General features: G+C 36.4%; 1 protein-coding gene across 4 annotated transcripts in view; it reads left to right on the top strand.

Moving 5' to 3' along the window:
- The window catches only part of Dhc64C (dynein heavy chain, cytoplasmic), a 244,593-nt gene that overhangs the window by 15,102 nt on the left and 211,948 nt on the right, over positions 1-17,543 (top strand). For all 4 annotated transcript variants that reach the window (XM_083114055.1, XM_083114054.1, XM_083114053.1 and 1 more), the window contains exons 6-11: positions 666-886; positions 3,452-3,573; positions 8,278-8,542; positions 12,858-13,166; positions 14,293-14,428; positions 17,213-17,451. In XM_083114055.1, the coding sequence (XP_082970181.1) occupies positions 666-886; positions 3,452-3,573; positions 8,278-8,542; positions 12,858-13,166; positions 14,293-14,428; positions 17,213-17,451 (1,292 nt within the window). The remainder of the gene's footprint in view (positions 1-665; positions 887-3,451; positions 3,574-8,277; positions 8,543-12,857; positions 13,167-14,292; positions 14,429-17,212; positions 17,452-17,543) is intronic.

Here is a 17,543-nt window from a genome sequence, read left to right as displayed (position 1 = left end):
TGGCACGATACATGCTGAGATAGTCGACCTCCGTGACCGAGTTAGCACAGTGAACTATGTCGCTAGGGGTCTTGGTGTTGACATGGTTGTTCTTTCTGAGTGTGTCTTCATTATCTCCTATTATCCCTGAAGACAGATTTATTTTGACTGAAACTGTGTTCGGTATCAAATGAAGCAATGGGAGTATATTTAGAATATGCAATGAATTTCACACGAAAGCTTGAGATTGCATTCTCTGTTGTTGACAAGAATGTTACAATGACAAATGCACTGTTTATTGTCAAGATTTAAAATAAACAGAATACAAAACGAACAAAATACACATGAATTGTAAACATTTCGTATTTAACAGAAAGAAAATGTAGTATTAGAATGAAAATTGAATATATGCTGGAAAATATGGACATTATATGTAAAAATTACTAATATGTAAAATATGTGCTAGGCCAATATATGTAAATATATGGATAATAAATACAACATTTTTGGAGCTTGCATACCACGAGTCTCAAAAATCGAAGAAAATGCACAATAACATTGATTGTAGCATTCTATAAATGAAATGTATTTACCAAAAAATCCATTCCCTGAGAGTATTATAGGATGTTGGACATGAAAGTGCATTTTGAATTGTAAAAGTCTCACACTTCAATTGTTTCTTTCAGGCCTGAAGCAGGCTCTGGCTACAGTAAATGATTACAATCCCCTGATGAAGGATTTTCCCATCAATGACCTGCTCTCTGCCACTGAGCTCGACCGCATCAGAATTGCAGTTCAGGGCATTTTCTCTCACTTGAGGAAAATCAGGAACACCAAGTATCCAATCCAGAGAGCCCTGCGCCTTGTGGAAGCTATTTCGAGAGATCTCGGCACACAGTTGCTGAAGGTTTGTATTTGATATTTTTTGATAATAAGTCTGAATAAAAAAAAGGACAGCTATTGCTGCAAGATTTCATGGATATTTTACTTCTAATTTTGCCAACACTTTTTTCTGAGTTTTTTCTTTCACCTTTGTTTGTCCTCCCTCAAACTTTTTGTACTCGCATTATATTTTTGAAAAGCTGTTTCAGAAGACAATTTCTTATTGAATAACATGTCATTTTAAACTATGTTTAGTTTACCATGCTGTCCAAACCACGCAGCACTGTTGCTACATGCTGAGTGGTTTGGTGCTTGAAACTAAAATCTCTGCTTGAAGTGGATTTCGAAATAAATTTTTCATACCTAAGTAGACTGTACTGAAACTTATGTAAGTCAAAATGTACAAATATTCCCCATTTCTTGGTACCATTGTAAAGCAGCATATTTGTGTGTGGATGTTGATAGTGGAAGGATGCATAATATTCAAGGCTCGGGTCATTCCATGTCAAATCATCCAGAATTTTGTGAAAATGTCACCCACCATTCCCGATTTTGATGAAATTCATTATACTTATAGAATTTTTAATTCTGATTACAAAAATGACAATTTTTTGTAGATTGGTCAAAGCACTTTTTAAAATGTCCATGTATGCCACTTGCGGCTTCACTTTGAATGACACGCATTAGGTTATAAATTATGGTATTTTTCCTCAGGTTTGCCGTAGAAACTTTAAATTTCTTTTCTTTTGTTCAAAATGGTGTAAGCTTTCATTTAAATAAGGTTTCAGATGATTGTATTAATAACCATGTATTTTTATGTATAGTTTCATGTATTTTTTAGAAGGATAAATGACTAACTTCAAGAGCAAATTTCATGCAATGCTTCCCTTTCCATTTCCCCCCAATTTTATATGTAGGTAGCTCAAAGTGTGTACTAATGCCTGATGGAAAAATTAGGATGGGTGGTTCAGAGACAGGGTGATATGAAATAATTTAAATCAAATGACATTAAAAGTTAATCTTATGAAAAATGCTTATGTATTTAGCACAAAGCGTGAATTACAATATGTTTTAAGGTAATATTCAAAATTTCTGTTCACTATGTGTGAAGGTAAGCAGGCATAACCTGGCGGGTGCAAAAGGAAGCATTTGACCCCACCAAAATTTATAGATTAATTAAAATTTACCAGTTAAATATATATTGTGAACCTTCTGGCACTTGAGGAACAAACAAACAAATAAAGAATAATAATTGTGATTTTTCATTTATTCTTCTAAAGAAATACATGAATTATACATAAAAATACATGGTTATTAATACAAATCATCTGAAACTTTATTTAAATGAAAGTTTATACTATTTTGAACAAAAGGAAAGAAACTTGAAGTTTCTACGGCAAACCTGAGGAAAGATACCATCATTTATAACCTAATGCATGTTATTCAAAGTGATTCCGCAAGTGGCGTACACGGAGATTTTAAAAAGCACGTAACTTCTGAACCCCTTGACCAATCTTAAAAAAATTGTCATTTTTGTAATCAACATTAAAAATTCCGTAAGTATACTGAATTTCATCAAAATCGGGGATGGTGGGTCACATGGCCTGGATGAATTGACGTGGAATGACCCCCTCATTCAATATATAACCGGAAATATGTAGTAACAAATATTTATTACAAGCACCAAAAGAACTACGGTACTAGCAATGCACCTATGCCAGCGCTTGATAAGGGCACTGATTTCACAGGGAAAAATATATTTTGGCGCATGCTTAACCACTCATTCACCACTGACTGGAATGATTCTGTCGTCATTCTCAAACCTCGATCCACTTAGTCCATCTTTCAGTGGGCCAAAGGTGTGGAAATCGGAACATGTGAGATCGGTTGAATATATGGAGGGTGGGGTAAGCACTCAAACTTTAGGTACTTGATGGTGGACAATGTGACACTGGCAGTGTGTGGTCTCGCATTGTCAGGGAGCAAAAGCACACCAGTGGACCACATCATCTCTGCACACACTTTCCTGAACCTCATTATGTCATGACTGATATGGTGGGCTGATCCTACACTTATTTTCATCTGGGAAGCAATTTCACTTACAGGGAGAATCTTCAACACTGGTTATGCCCTGTTTGAACGTCTCAGCCTACTCTTACAGTTGTGATCGACTCATAGAGTTGTCACCGTACTGAACTGTCATGCGGAGGTGAATTTCTATCGATTTCACGCCTTCACTCAACAAAAATCTCACGACACTTCCTGCTCCAGCTTGGAGCACTCCTGTAAGGGTACCGTCATTTTGTGTAACTGTTTCCCAGCATTCTGTGCGCAAGGCAGGCGTGCCAGCCCCAGCTTTGAATAGCTTACAGATGACTTCACAAAATAACAAACATATAACAATCACAATCATATTTTAGATTTTTTATACTACTTTTCCGGTTATTTATTGAATGCACCTACTACTTCAAGTAGTACCATCTGCAATCAGTGCATATGCTCTTTTTTTTCCTCATAGTACAGGTTTACATAGGCCTAATTTCTGTCATACATACGTTTGCAAAGTTGTTATTTTTTTTCATCACCCTAGGTTTTGGGTACTCGTCGTTTGATGCACATACCTTTTGATGAATTTGAGAAGGTGATGGCCCAGTGCTTTGATGTTTTCACAACTTGGGATGATGAATATGACAAGTTACAAGGCTTGCTGAGGTAAGCAACTTATTATTATTGTGTGTTTTGTTTAACAGTATAATTTATTGCTTTTACATATACATATGTTTTGTATTCATCTTAAAATATAATGGCTCAATGTACAAGTTTTTGTTCCCTCACTAAAAATGTTACTGATACGTGAAAAAGTTTGCTTCTGTGGCAGCCCAGTTCTGTTCTCTTATGAAAAAGTATGATTTTTCATTATTTGTGTCATCTTTTTAATCAATTAACCATTATTTGGGGAGGTAGAAAAGAAATGTAAAATATCAAAAAGTAGAAAATTTAGGTACTCACATTTTCCGCAAAGCAATTTTAAGTAATTTTCTATTCATTTCGGTAGCTACTGCCACCATCCTCGTTAGAATTTGTTGTCGTTGCTTGCCGAGTTTCTGCTGTTTCTTCCTAAATCTCTGCTAGGTGTGATGATGTCAGCTGTATGTCTGCGTATGCGCCAAAATAGCTGACCAACTAAACAAACATAAACGATCCTTCCTCTCGCCCCCTCAACAACCCAGGTGTCTTATGATGCTGAATGCTAGTGCAAGGGTAATTACATTGGCGGATCCATCAGGCTTATGAGTGAGAGAATTCAGCAGCACCTATCAAATGCAAAAACAGCCCAACCCACCACTGGACTTGCAAACTTGCAAATTTCACACACTTAAAAAATCAAAAAAGTACATGTCAAATACAAAGCACACACTCTCAGACACAAAAATCAAGGAAACATCCACCATCATGCACTACAACCATGAACTGAACATAGTGGTCAGGCACACCATGCCTGGATTCCCTTAGTGCAGCAATTAACACTGGTGAACAGCAGACGATACATACACAGACATACAGGCAATAACAGCACCCCTAGCTGCAATTTAGGAAGAAACAGCAGAAACGTGCCAAGCGAAGACACAACGAGTTCCAACGAGGATGGTGGCAGTGGCTACTTAAAATAGCTTCGTGGAATTATCTATTACCGCATGTCTCATTCCCATAGTATGAAAAAGTAGAAATAGATGCATAAAGAAGTTTCTGTTGTTTATATCATCCCGGATTTACAGAAATATTACACTATAGTCACAGATGCTTCTGTGACTGTGACATGGACCATTTAAAGTCAGTGGGCTTTTTACCACCCAGAACTGTCCGTGACTTTACAAGCACTATTGCAGCATAAGATTGGATGTTCTTACTAGTTATTGCCTTCTGTTCTACAGTAGGTTGTAATCGACCATAAATTTGGCCCATGAGAAATGCAAATTCTGAATCAATAATAGTTTCATACTTTTAGATAGACTAGAAAAATTACTATATTTGGCATTTATTTCTAGAAACATGATTGCTTATTAACAATTTGTGATTTAACAGATTGTGTAGATAGCTATGTTTGGAAGAAATGATCTGCAAATTGCATTCGCAAAATGTAGAGCAAGAATGAGAGCTTAATAAAACTTTCTAATCCTAATTAGTGCTTGAGGGTTGCTTGTTAATAATTGCGTATGCCAACTTTGTTTTGAAATTACAAGGCAATAAATACAAATGAACCTACCTGCCTTGGTTAACTGATTTACTGAAAGGAGATTATTTGAAGGGCTCGGGTGTAAAACATGGTGATATTTTAATAATTTATAAGTTCATTAAGAAGAAAGGTTATTAGAAGCTATTCTGTAGATCAGGGGTTTACAACTGGCGGCCCGCGATGACCTTTTTTGCAGCCCACGAAGTCAGTTTGCAAAATACATTAATTTTATGTATTTTTATTAAAATACGTTCTATTTTTACTGAAGGAACGGAAGCTCTGTGAAGAAAGACAATATCAGAGGTAGAATTTATTTTGCAGTCAATAATGATCATCAGAAGAATCTAAAGTGACGTAACTTTCTCTTCACATCATGCATTTCACCCCTTCGCTATGCGGAATGAACTCGCCCGCTTCCGCGAAGGCTTCACTCTGTGTGTTGAGAAACAAACTGCAGAGCGGCGCTAAAGAGATCTGTTTTACTACGCACGAAGTACGAAGTGAGTGCCAGTGTTCCAGTTCGGATTGTACTGTAGCTAATTGTTAAAGTTTGTGCAAATATCGAAATGAGCAATATCTCCATAAAACGTAAGATTGAAAATGGAAATAGAACCTACCAAGAACGTTGGGAGAAAGACTACCTCGTTACAAACAAGAATGGAAAGCTGCAGTGTTTGGTGTTTTTGCAAATTATATCAGTGCTCAAGGAATATAACGTGAAGAGACATTATACAACTAAGCATGAAGAAAGATACAGAAAATATGAAGGAGAGTCTAGGGATTTGCTAATTGTTTACCTGAAGAAGAAAGTCAAACAGCAGACAGGTATGTTTAGCAGTTTTAAAAGGGGGCAGACGTCAGCTCTGCATGCTTCTTATGCAGTTTCACTTGAACTTGCTAAGGCAAAGAAACCTTTTTCTGATGGAAACATAGTGAAAAGGTGCGCAATTGAAATGGCAGAGGCTTTCAGGGACTCTTATCGTTGCTAGCAAATTTGAATCAGTGTCACTTTCTAACCAGACTGTACAAAGACTGGTTATAGATATGGGAGAACAAGTAACAGAAAAAATGTATAACTTGGTTAAAAGTAGTTCCTATGTTTCGTTGTGTCTGGATGAAAGTACAGATCAGACGGATGTGAATCAGCTCTTGATGTTTATACGTATAACGCAAGACGATTTTCAACAAACGAAGAATTATTTGACCTCTGCTCTCTTCACAGAACCACTAAAGGGAAGGACATATATGATGCGTTAGAAATGTCTGTAGATAAGATCGGAGGTTTTCATGTGTTCATGCATTGTAACAGATGGAGCAAAATCGATGACAGGAGAAAAATCTGGATTTGTAGGAATGCTTAAGGAAAGTGGAGTAAATTGTCCAGTGTTGCATTGCATTCTTCACCAAATGGCTGTGTGGGAAATCAGTGAAACTAAATGAAGTATTTAAAACAGTTATACAAATAATAAACAAGATTCGAGGGGGGAACAGAGCCCTTCTACATAGAAAGTTACGAGAGTTTTTGGAGGATAAGGAGGCAGAATATGACGACTTACTTCTTTTTAACCATGTGAGGTGGTTGAGTGCAGGAAAGTGCCTTCAGAGATTTTTTGCAATAAGAAATGAAATCCATGCGTTCCTTGAACAGTTTGCCTCATCAGACGCAAGACAACTGGAACAGTTTCAGAGTATGGACTTCCTTAAACAACTGCCGTTTCTAACAGATATCACAGGTCATCTGAACGAACTAAACTTGAAACTGCAGGGAAGAAACCAGCTGGTGTCAGATTTAATGGGAAACATAAATGGGTTTCGTAATAAACTGAAGATTTTCAACGTTACTTTGGAGAGGAATAACCTGGTCCATTTTCCAAGCTGTCGGCGGCTAGCAGGAGATGAAGAAACACTGGACTTTTCTGAATTCAGTGCAAATATTAAAGAAATAATGGATGAGTTTGACACCAGATTTAAAGATTTTGAAGAACTTAAAAGCAGCATCCAGCTATTTAGCAATCCTCTTGGCGTTAACATCGAAGAACAAGAAGCTTCTCTCCAACTTGAATTGTCTGATTTGCAAGGCGATGTGTTCCTTCAAACTAGGCAAGAAAAGGGGCCAGAGTTTTTCAAATACCTTTCAAAGGAACGCTTTCCAAACCTTCGTAGTTTTGGGCAAAGAATGACATCGATGTTCGGCAGCACATACACGTGTGAAAGTGTTTTTTCTTCAATGAAGTTCATCAAGAACCGCTACAGAAGCCGACTGGCAGATTCTTCACTGCTTCACCTTCTGAGACTTTCAAATACAGAAATTGAGGTGGACGTTCCAACTTTAATAAAAGAAGCAGATCGGCCTCAATTTTCACATTGAACACTTACTATGAAGGACTCTTATTTGTATGGTGTTTTTAATTTCTTTCAATTCATCCATAGGTATCGGGTTTTTGTGAAATAAATTGTAATTATACAATTTTGATTTGTGATATCATTGTTTTTATTGCCTCATTTTAGAAATTTAGGTCATACAAAAGTACTACATTTTCAGTTCAGTACTTACAATTTTTGTAATTTTTAACACCCCCTCCCAAAAAAAATGCAGCCCGCCAATCAACTGCTGGATATAATTTTGGCCCTCGGACCTTTTGAAGTTGGAAACCGCTGCTGTAGATAAATTGTTTTCATGTTGGGTTTACAAATTTCAGAAGGCTTCACTGAGCCGAATGCAAATTGTATGACAGGGCAATTTCACTTGAAAATTGAAGAATGGCACATTTTACTTTGTAACTCAAAAATGAACAAAATGTCACATGTTTTACACCAGAGCACTTCATTTGTTTCTAACTAAATAGGCAAATACTAGCATGTATCCTGTAAGAATTAAGTTATCATAACTAAATAGAACTTGTTTACTAGACTTCATTCAGCACTAGCTGCTTCATGCATCTTTTCTTTATTGGAGTTGTAAATAGACAATTTTGTTTTATCTGTAACATATGCATGCTGTTGACCAATCAGTGATATCACACACTGTTTCACCTCACAACACTGTTTTAATTAAAATTATACTGACTAATATTTCAGTGTGACAGGATCTAATTAATATATGATTATTACAATATTTATAATATATACAGAGTACAGATTAATGTATCCCATCTGTAATATGAATATTTTATATGATTCAGAGATATTGTTAAGAAGAAGAGGGATGAGCACCTGAAGATGGTGTGGCGTGTGTCCCCAGCTCACAAGAGACTTCAGCTGCGCATGGAGCAGATGAGAAAGTTCAGACGTCAACACGAACAGCTGAGAACTGTCATCGTACGTGTCCTGCGACCAACCCTCGCAACCAGACAGGAGCAGGGAACCATAGTGCAAGTGGAACAGGAAGTGGCTGAAGCAAAATCAGATTCCGTTGCTTTAGAAGCAGCTGATGCCAGTGCCATTGAGGTCAGTATCTTGAAAATTGTCGGTTTGAGTTAAGGTGGTATTTCATGCCACGTGTCAACATTATATGAACAATCAAGACAAAGTACACATACTTTTGTTTTATTAGTAGTCCTGATTTATGACATCGATCATTCTTCAGGGATGGAAGGTTAAATGCAGGATATCCAAAAAGTCACGCAACTGATATTTTGAATGCACGCAACTTTCATACAGACAGGAATGCACACATGAACCTTGCTGTGAGAATTAACTTTGTCTATGTGGATGTTTTTTAAACAAGAAAATGATTCTTCACGTGAATGTTCAGTATGGGGGGGAGTTACTAAGGTGTAAAAAAGTTTGTGTACAAAGTTAAAAAATGATGACTAAACGACAGCTATGGAGTAGCTTGCAATAATTTTTTGTGTGTATCGATGGTCTGTGTGGGCATTTATTGAAGTGATGAGAGAACAATAATTTTTTACGTATTTTGTTCATTACACTAGGATTTAAGGGATTAATTCTAACATGTTCATAAAAAATGTGTTTTTTTCCCGAAATTACAAGGTATACTGGCAACATTGGTCATGTCAGAGGCAGATAACATCTGTCTATGTTATTCAATCAATGTCCTGATGAAATAAAAGTTTTGAAATTTTTTGTACATAGGACTAACCTACCTAACTTTTTTTTTGATAAATTTAAAGCACAGATTTTTCAAATATTCTATGTACAGAAAGAAACTTCATCAAATGACTGTCACAGAGGGATTATGCTTGCCTTATTGTGGTTAAATGAAGAAAGGCTTTCACAAGTAAAATTTTGACATCCCATCTTCATATGCAACTCAAATGTAATTAGACATGGCTGAATGAAATGAATATATTAAATCAAAATTTTAAATAATTTTTCACTTCCATCTTCTAACTATGCTTGTTTGGATGAGCAAAAAAACAAAACCATATTCTCTTTTATGATTATTTTGTACATCATTGCACGTTTGAAAAATACACATGGAAACCTTCTGTCTGCTATATGTTAAAATAGAATTAAAAATGACTTAAACTAAGTTAACAGGTACAAAATCAGGATCTCATGATCATATCGGTGGTTACTGCAGGAATTAAGTTGCCATTTTATCCGGGAAGAATTATTGATATCAATCCTAAAATTAGGACTTTTAATGAAACAAGAGTACCTGTTGTGACTTGCTTGTTTTTATTTCAGCTTTTCATTAAATGTTTCAGGATGGTCAGCAGACTTTTACTCCTTTCAGTTGACATGTAGCTGGAAGGGAGTCAGTCTGCGAGATAATACGGAAATGAAAACTAAACTGATCTTTCTGGGGAAAGTTCTCTGTTACATTTCCAACATGGGGTTAGGTGGCAGAACAGCTGCAGGCTGAACCTCGCTTGAATTGATCAATAATTACAGAAAACAAGATTGGTAGTTATCAGCTGTGCCCAGGAAAACCTGTTAATGTGATATTGGATAATACAAAGTTCCCTTAAATTGGAAGTTGTTTTCATTCCTCAGCTGGCAAGATAGGCTTATTATTGTATTTCAAAGTTTCAAAATGAAATTGTTTTTAAGATGTTTTATAAAAACTAATTTCACTTAATTGGAAGCGGACACTTGCAGGAGCCAAGATACATATTTACATGTTGTGTGAGTTACTCACAACTATACAAAATGTAGGGATGGGCCGATATGAAATTTTGGCCGATACCGATAAAGTACCAATATAAAATTTACTGATACCGATAACCGATATTCTACCGATCCGATATAAAATTAGAAATGGTCCTTGAAGAACCTGAAATGTTCATTGATCTCCTTAATAAATGTGTGTTTTGAGGTGACTGCAGTGCAAGAGAAGCTAAATATTTAGACACTTACTTTTTAAGAAGAAGAGCATGGACATTATCCATAAAAATTACAACAAAATGGCAGAATTTAGCACTAAATTATAAGATATTTATTGATATATCGGATTGGTAAAATAGTTGGTAATTTTACCGATACACCGATATGCCTATCGGCCGATACTGATAGAGTACCGATTAATCGGTCACATCCCTACAAAATAGTCTATACTCACTCACGTAAGTAAGACTATTTTGTACAAATTTTGTATAGTTTATAGTATCCAAGATGAAAACATATTAACTTGGAGAGAGCTTAGATTTTAATTTTACTTGTCCTTGACTTATTTCCGTGTTACAATAGCAGCCTGAGTGAACATTTGCACTTGCATATTTTTTTAACATTGCCTGGCTAAAGGAAATATTAAAGTGATATCTTCGCTAGTCTGCTGCACGACTGCCCACAATGTAAGCAAATGGGAACTGTGGAGGAAGGCACTTGGAGGTGGGGAATAGTACATAAACGAAAATTGTTTTCATTTATTTATTTGGATATCAGCAGCAAGAATTGAGTGGTTACCAAGTGTGGCATTGTTTAATGTCTCCTCAGAAAACAAAATTATTGCATGTACATAGATAAATCAAAAAGTAAGTTACACCCCCCCTGTATAAAACAAACAAAACACATTAATAAGAAAAATATTGGACAAAAATGTATGAACATTTAACTTTTTCAACAGGCACCAAGGTATTCCAAGCACTTTTCGTATTGTATGACCAGTTTTTCAATTCCTTGTATGTAGAAATTCCTCCCAATTTATTTCAACCACTTTGACACATCTTCCTGCTCTTCCTCATCTGCCGAGATATGCTCATTCCCTAGATCTTGTTTGAGAAGACCGAAAGAGGTGATAGTCACAGGGTTCAGTTCACTTGTAATCGCTTTAATTTTCACATGGTGGTTGGCAAGAATGATTGCACTCACATGCTCTGTGTTGTCGATAGTGTTCACAATTGCAGGCTGCCCGACATTATTACCAACGAGTGTGATTATTGTATCTCCTTTAGTACAGGAACACTGCTCGGGTGTAACTTACTTTTTGATTCACCCACTAGCACGGAGTTTGCTGTCTTGAGCATTATTAACTTTACGTATTCGGTGCAGAAAGACTGCAAGTTGTCCCCTTCATTTTGCATGGTGGAATACAATGCAAGTCTCAGGAGAAGCTATTGTGATGGGTGTCTAATGATTCTGTTATTTTCTATCAATTTTTTTTTGTGACCTTTTTAAATTGTAGTTAAATGCAACTGGAATCTAGCAGACTTTTACTCCTTCCAGGTGACATGTAGCTGGGAGGGAGTCAGTCTGCGAGATAATACGGAAATATGAACTAAACTGATCTTTCTGTGGAAGTTTTCTCTGTTCCATTCCAACATTAACAAACACTACAGTAAAGCAATTAGAGTATGGATTGTGAAATTACTTCAGACATGCCAGTGCAGAGATAATATGGTTGGATGATCTCGTACCTCAGACTGTTTCACCATGGGTTATTATATATTTGGACATTTACTGAAAAAACCTACATTATCTGAAATATAATCCTAATACAAAATGACAGAATTTTTGCACCAAAATATGCACTGTTTATAGCAATATCACATGGGCAATTTTACTGATAAACCTCCACACTGTATTAGTAGAGGCACATATTTTTGGTAAATAAAAAAGCAAAATTTCAGTACAAAAACAGTCGATTTCAGGTTCAAAAGCGGTAAATAAAATAAAATTTCGGTGTAATAGCGGTGAATAATCACATCAAAAGTGCTATATAAAATGACATTTTGGTTTTAAAATTGTGAATATAATCCTAAATTTTATTTATAAACTGCACTTATTACACAAAATAAACATATCCCTTCTAATAGCACATTTATGGAGTTACCAGAGTATTAAGTTTATTCCTGTGGAAAGGGGTCCATTTTTGCTTCTCAAATATTTACAGCACAATTAATCAATTTTCTGTGAATTGCATAACTCACAGGATACTTCAGACTTCAGAAAGTGTCGCGTCTGTATATAAAGGGTAAATTTAGTGTTTAAGAGTATATTTCGCATTTTGCAGTTCATTTCGCATTATTTCGTGACAAAATAGGGTAGGAAAATGCACCTCACACCTTTCAGAAACATGAAAAATGAATATTACAGCATGTTATTTCATATTTCGTGTTTTCGTCAAAAACTAAATTTGCATGCCTCTATGTATTAGTTGATAACCATAATATTTGCAGATATGTTAGATGGTCACAATTACTGGCAAATAGCCGTAAAGTAATAATTAATCTATTCCAAACAATTGTATTTTTTTGTATTATGGCAGTAAGTGCCATCAAAAATTAAAAAATACTACATTTGATATATTTTTATAATCTTTCTGTTTAATACTCATTATGTTTAATTTTTGTTGTAGGAAGTAAATTTAGCATATGAGAATGTGAAAGAAGTGGACTGTTTGGATATCTCAAGAGAAGGTGGTGAGGCATGGGAAGCTGCTGTCCGTAGATACGAGGAGCGTATAGATCGTGTGGAAACAAGGATCACCGCTCGTCTGAGAGACCAATTGGGAACAGCAAAGAATGCCAATGAGATGTTCCGCATATTCTCTCGATTCAATGCTCTGTTTGTGAGGCCACATATCAGAGGTGCCATCCGCGAATATCAGACTCAGCTGATTCAGAGAGTGAAAGATGACATTGAGGCTCTGCATGAGAAGTTTAAGGTGAGTGGTTACTGTGAAAATAATCTTAACATCTAAACTAATATCCTGTACCCCTGTCTGCCTGCCACTGGTGATAAATTTGGATGTGTAATGGAGATTTCAGACCAAAGAGCCAGAGCGACACGTGTTGCTTGAGGGTTTCAAAACTCGAATGCAGGCTTTTGCAGTCTTTTACGCTGCTACTGTGTGAAACATTGCTGTTGATTGGCTCGTTCCCAAACAACATGTCGCTTGTTACTTCAGTCTGAATTTGCCCTAAGGAAGGTGAAATCTTATGAAAGATAATTAGTCACCACTTTCTCATTTTGATATTGTACCCTGAATCATTCTTCAGAAATGTGAAGTGAAATAAAGTAAATCCATCTTCTCTTTGCATTCATAGTTCAAGACTTACAGCTCTATTTATGCTAGGACATCAAATCTATTTGACAAATCTAGGAATGCAGTTAGCAATGGCAAAATAATAAGTGGGGGAGCCAGGGGGCAATATATCACTATAGTGCAGGAGGCCTTACAAAATTCGCTTCGTGGGCTTACAGCAGACGACAATATGGGGATGTGTCTGCGAGAACCAATCAGCGAATGAGCGAGCCCGGTTGCCACAGCTAGCTTGGTGCACCCTTCTGGAAGTGTGAGTGACCTCTACCTCTTGCTACCTTGGCCTGTTTGTTCGGCTGAGGAGCAGACGACACAAGAGTATCGGCAATAGTGTGCGAGCGACGTCTGCTGTTAGCCCGCGAAACACTCTTTCTAAGGCCTCCTGCACTATAACTAGCATTAAAAATGCATATTTCAGCTGAAAGAGCATTTATCTATTTTTTGTTTGCTGGGAGGGGTCAGTAAGGGGCATATAATGGAAGATCAAAGAACTGAGGAAGGCATTTGCCAAACTTACCCCTTTCTGGTGCTATCACTGAATCCAATGATGTTTGCATTTGCCATGGCATATTTTTAACTATGCTTTCTTTTATTGTATTGTAAAATAAGATATAAAACTAAGAGAATCTTATTTGGAAATGGTGTTGCTCTATGTACTATGACTTTTTGTGTGAAATTTATTTGATAGGTATTACTGACAACATTGATTATTTTTCATTCAATAAGTCATGCCTTGTATTCATTGCAGGTCCAGTATCCACAGAGCAAATCATGCAGGATGAGTTATGTAAGGGATCTTCCCCCTGTGTCCGGTTCCATCATCTGGGCAAAACAGATCGATCGTCAGTTGACAGCTTACCTCAGGAGAGTTGAAGATGTTTTAGGTAAGTTTTGCCATATTGCAATGACTGAGGGAATATTAAAATCAATGTTACACAAAGATTATGCAGTGCAGTTTAATGTGGGATTCTGATAACTAAAACGTTGTACTGCATTTTTGGAATTGGTTTCAGGAATGATTTGTTGTCTTTTTTATTCTGCTACCTCTCCGGTTAAAGCGATGGGGATTAGGATAGTTGGAACCTGATATCATTTTGTTGTACATGAAACAATCACACACAGCCATGGACGTCCGCAGAATTTTTCCCAGGGAGGTGCAAGGATGGTATTTTTTTTCTAGGTGGGCAAACAAGGCATATTTTCCCCAATAATAATGTTGTTCCCTCAAAAAACATTGCTTAAATTTGAATTTACCATATTCATGCAATAATTAACACTTATTATTGTGGCTGAAATGAAATTATATGTGTGAAATATATATTTTTTGGTGGACTTCATTTTCTAGGGGAGGGCCACGGCCCTCTCTTGCCTCCCCTTCTCGATGCCCATGCACACAGCTAGAAAATAAGTGATACAGCTTGGGTATTAAAATATAGGGATGGGAAAGATGAATTGGTACCTTACAAATACCAACTGATAGGCATATTGATACCAGTCCAATATACGTATCTACAAAAATAAATAGTATGTAGATTTTTTTACTACATGAATACTATTTTATTATTTTTTTTAATATAAAGGTGTAATTCATATACCCTGGCTTTTTTAAACAAAATTTATTTTTCAAGGCAAAACTAATTTTAGTCATCCAGTTAGTATATTAATTAAGGAGGTGAGTATATTAATTAAGGAGGTGAATGAATTATTAATGTCCTTGAAACATTTCCAATTTTGTATCAGATTAAAGAATAGTATTTGCAAATTTCTTATCAGCAGTTTATATCTGAATTTGCAATGTGAATGTGCCTTCATCAATTACATGTAATCATTCATCTTGATTATCATCATTAGCTAAAAGTGAGGAAAAAAGACCGAAAAATACAAATTAATACATATCATTATAGTATTGTAATATACCGGGGATCATTTTATCATGCACACTATAATTCCACTATGGACAATAATACAGATATACTCACATTTGATTTTATACATGAAATGTAGTTATGCACAAATTGTAATGTCTTACAGCAAGAGTTGGAAATGTCCACCTTCTTCCTGAAGGTAGGTCTGAACCCTTTGTACCTTATTTGTTAACACCCTTCGTAGGACATCTGGGCTAATGGAATTCATCTCTGGAGTAATGGCTCGCTCCAGGTCTTGTGTGGAGTACGTGGATTTGCTCGATATACATGTCCTTTCAAAAAAAAAAAAAACAGAGAAAGAAGTCTGGTGACGGACGATAAGTCAGGGGAAGGAGGGGCCACAGACCCTTTGAGATCAAGTGATCATGAAACATTTCTTCCAAAAATTCCATGGTTTTTGTGGATGTAGCAGGTAACAATATCGTTCATCACGCTGGAGATGAGCGACAAATTGCATAATGATATCCTGGTATGCCCGACTGTCCAGGGTTTCGTAAAAAAAAAAAATCGGGCCCCCTATTAGTTGTCTAGAAATCGCACACCAAACAGTGGTACAGTGGTGATTCATGTAAGATGTGTGGATTGTGTGTTGACCAATATCTGTTGTTCTGCCTATTGATGTAACCGCTAAGGTGAAAATACGCCTCATCACTAAGAAATACATTATCCAGGAAGTCCATCCCATTACTTTCCACCTGATTAATAAACCACTGGCAGTACCTTATTCTTTTAACAGTGTCAGGAGGTTTCAGTTCGTGTACGCAATTTCTTGGTGGCCTTTTGTGCACTCCCAAATGATATTCCAGTCTGCAATGCTAATTTACGCAAACTTTTCCTTGGAGACCGTTCAAGTACTGTACATACCTCTTCCATTTTTCCTTCTGTCAATACTGAAAGCACTCCTATTCTTCTTGTCAGCAACACTCTCGGTTTCTCGAAAGCGACTGATGATTCGCAATACTGTTGACTTGTTTGGTACAGTTGCACGTGGAATTCTAATACGAAATTGTTCTCTAACATAGTCATATGACTTGCTTTCGAAGTACACCTCGACAATAAACACCCACTGTGCTATTGCAAAGGGCATGATTATTCACAAGGAACACGCCACACCACACTGCACATTCTGTAATCACAGACCATGTGCTCTGTACGCGTCAAAACGAGTATTGCATACTGCATGCTGCCGCCACCTACCGATAGGTTAGCTAACTACGTAGCCAACACCTAGACAAGCATGAAGCGTCAACTACCTTTTAAAACATACAAAAATGAAACTAAAACGTGTTCAGTTAATGTCAGTGTGCTCAAGACAAATGATGTGATCCCAATGTGCGCGATAAAATAATCGCACTGTATAATTAAAATACATAGTACGTACTGCAAGCTATTACAACTCTCACAAATGTTTATATAAAATGAAAGGAGAACATTATTTTTCTTAGAATTCTACTATAAAAAATTGTTAATTTAGCGTGTGTGTGTGTGCGTGTGTGGATTTTTTAAATTTTCATTTGACACACAACCTCATTGAAAATCGACTTCTTTGTGTAAAATAATGTTTATTTTTCTTCCACCTCTACCTTCAAAATTTCCTCTACTAATGATCATCATCTAGAAAAATGGCCAGTGAGTAAAAATATGTTTTTTTTTGTAATCAATCTGAAATGAATCTGTTACGTGAACCCTCTATGGACTACTGTGTCAAAATGTCTTGCAATCCTTGATAATTTGTATTTTTAGGTAAAGGCTGGGAAAACCACATTGAGGGTCAGAAACTGAAAGCTGATGGAGATAGTTTTCGTCTGAAGCTGAACACTCAAGAGATATTTGATGATTGGGCCCGTAAGGTGCAACAGAGAAACTTGGGTGTATCTGGTAGAATTTTTGCCATTGAAAGTCAGAGATCTCGCACGGGACGAGGGAACGTGTTGAAGCTTAAAGTTAATTTCCTACCAGAAATCATCACCTTGTCCAAAGAAGTAAGTATTATGATTGTATGCTTGTATACACGGAGAAGTGCACTGTTGTTTATTGTCTTCAGTTACTGTGATTGTACTCTAAAATAAGAAAC

Source organism: Lepisma saccharinum, chromosome 28 (assembly GCF_977018435.1).
Source record: "Lepisma saccharinum chromosome 28, izLepSacc3.1, whole genome shotgun sequence".
In the NCBI taxonomy this organism is placed as follows: domain Eukaryota; kingdom Metazoa; phylum Arthropoda; class Insecta; order Zygentoma; family Lepismatidae; genus Lepisma; species Lepisma saccharinum.
This window is presented reverse-complemented; position numbering and strand designations above follow the sequence as displayed.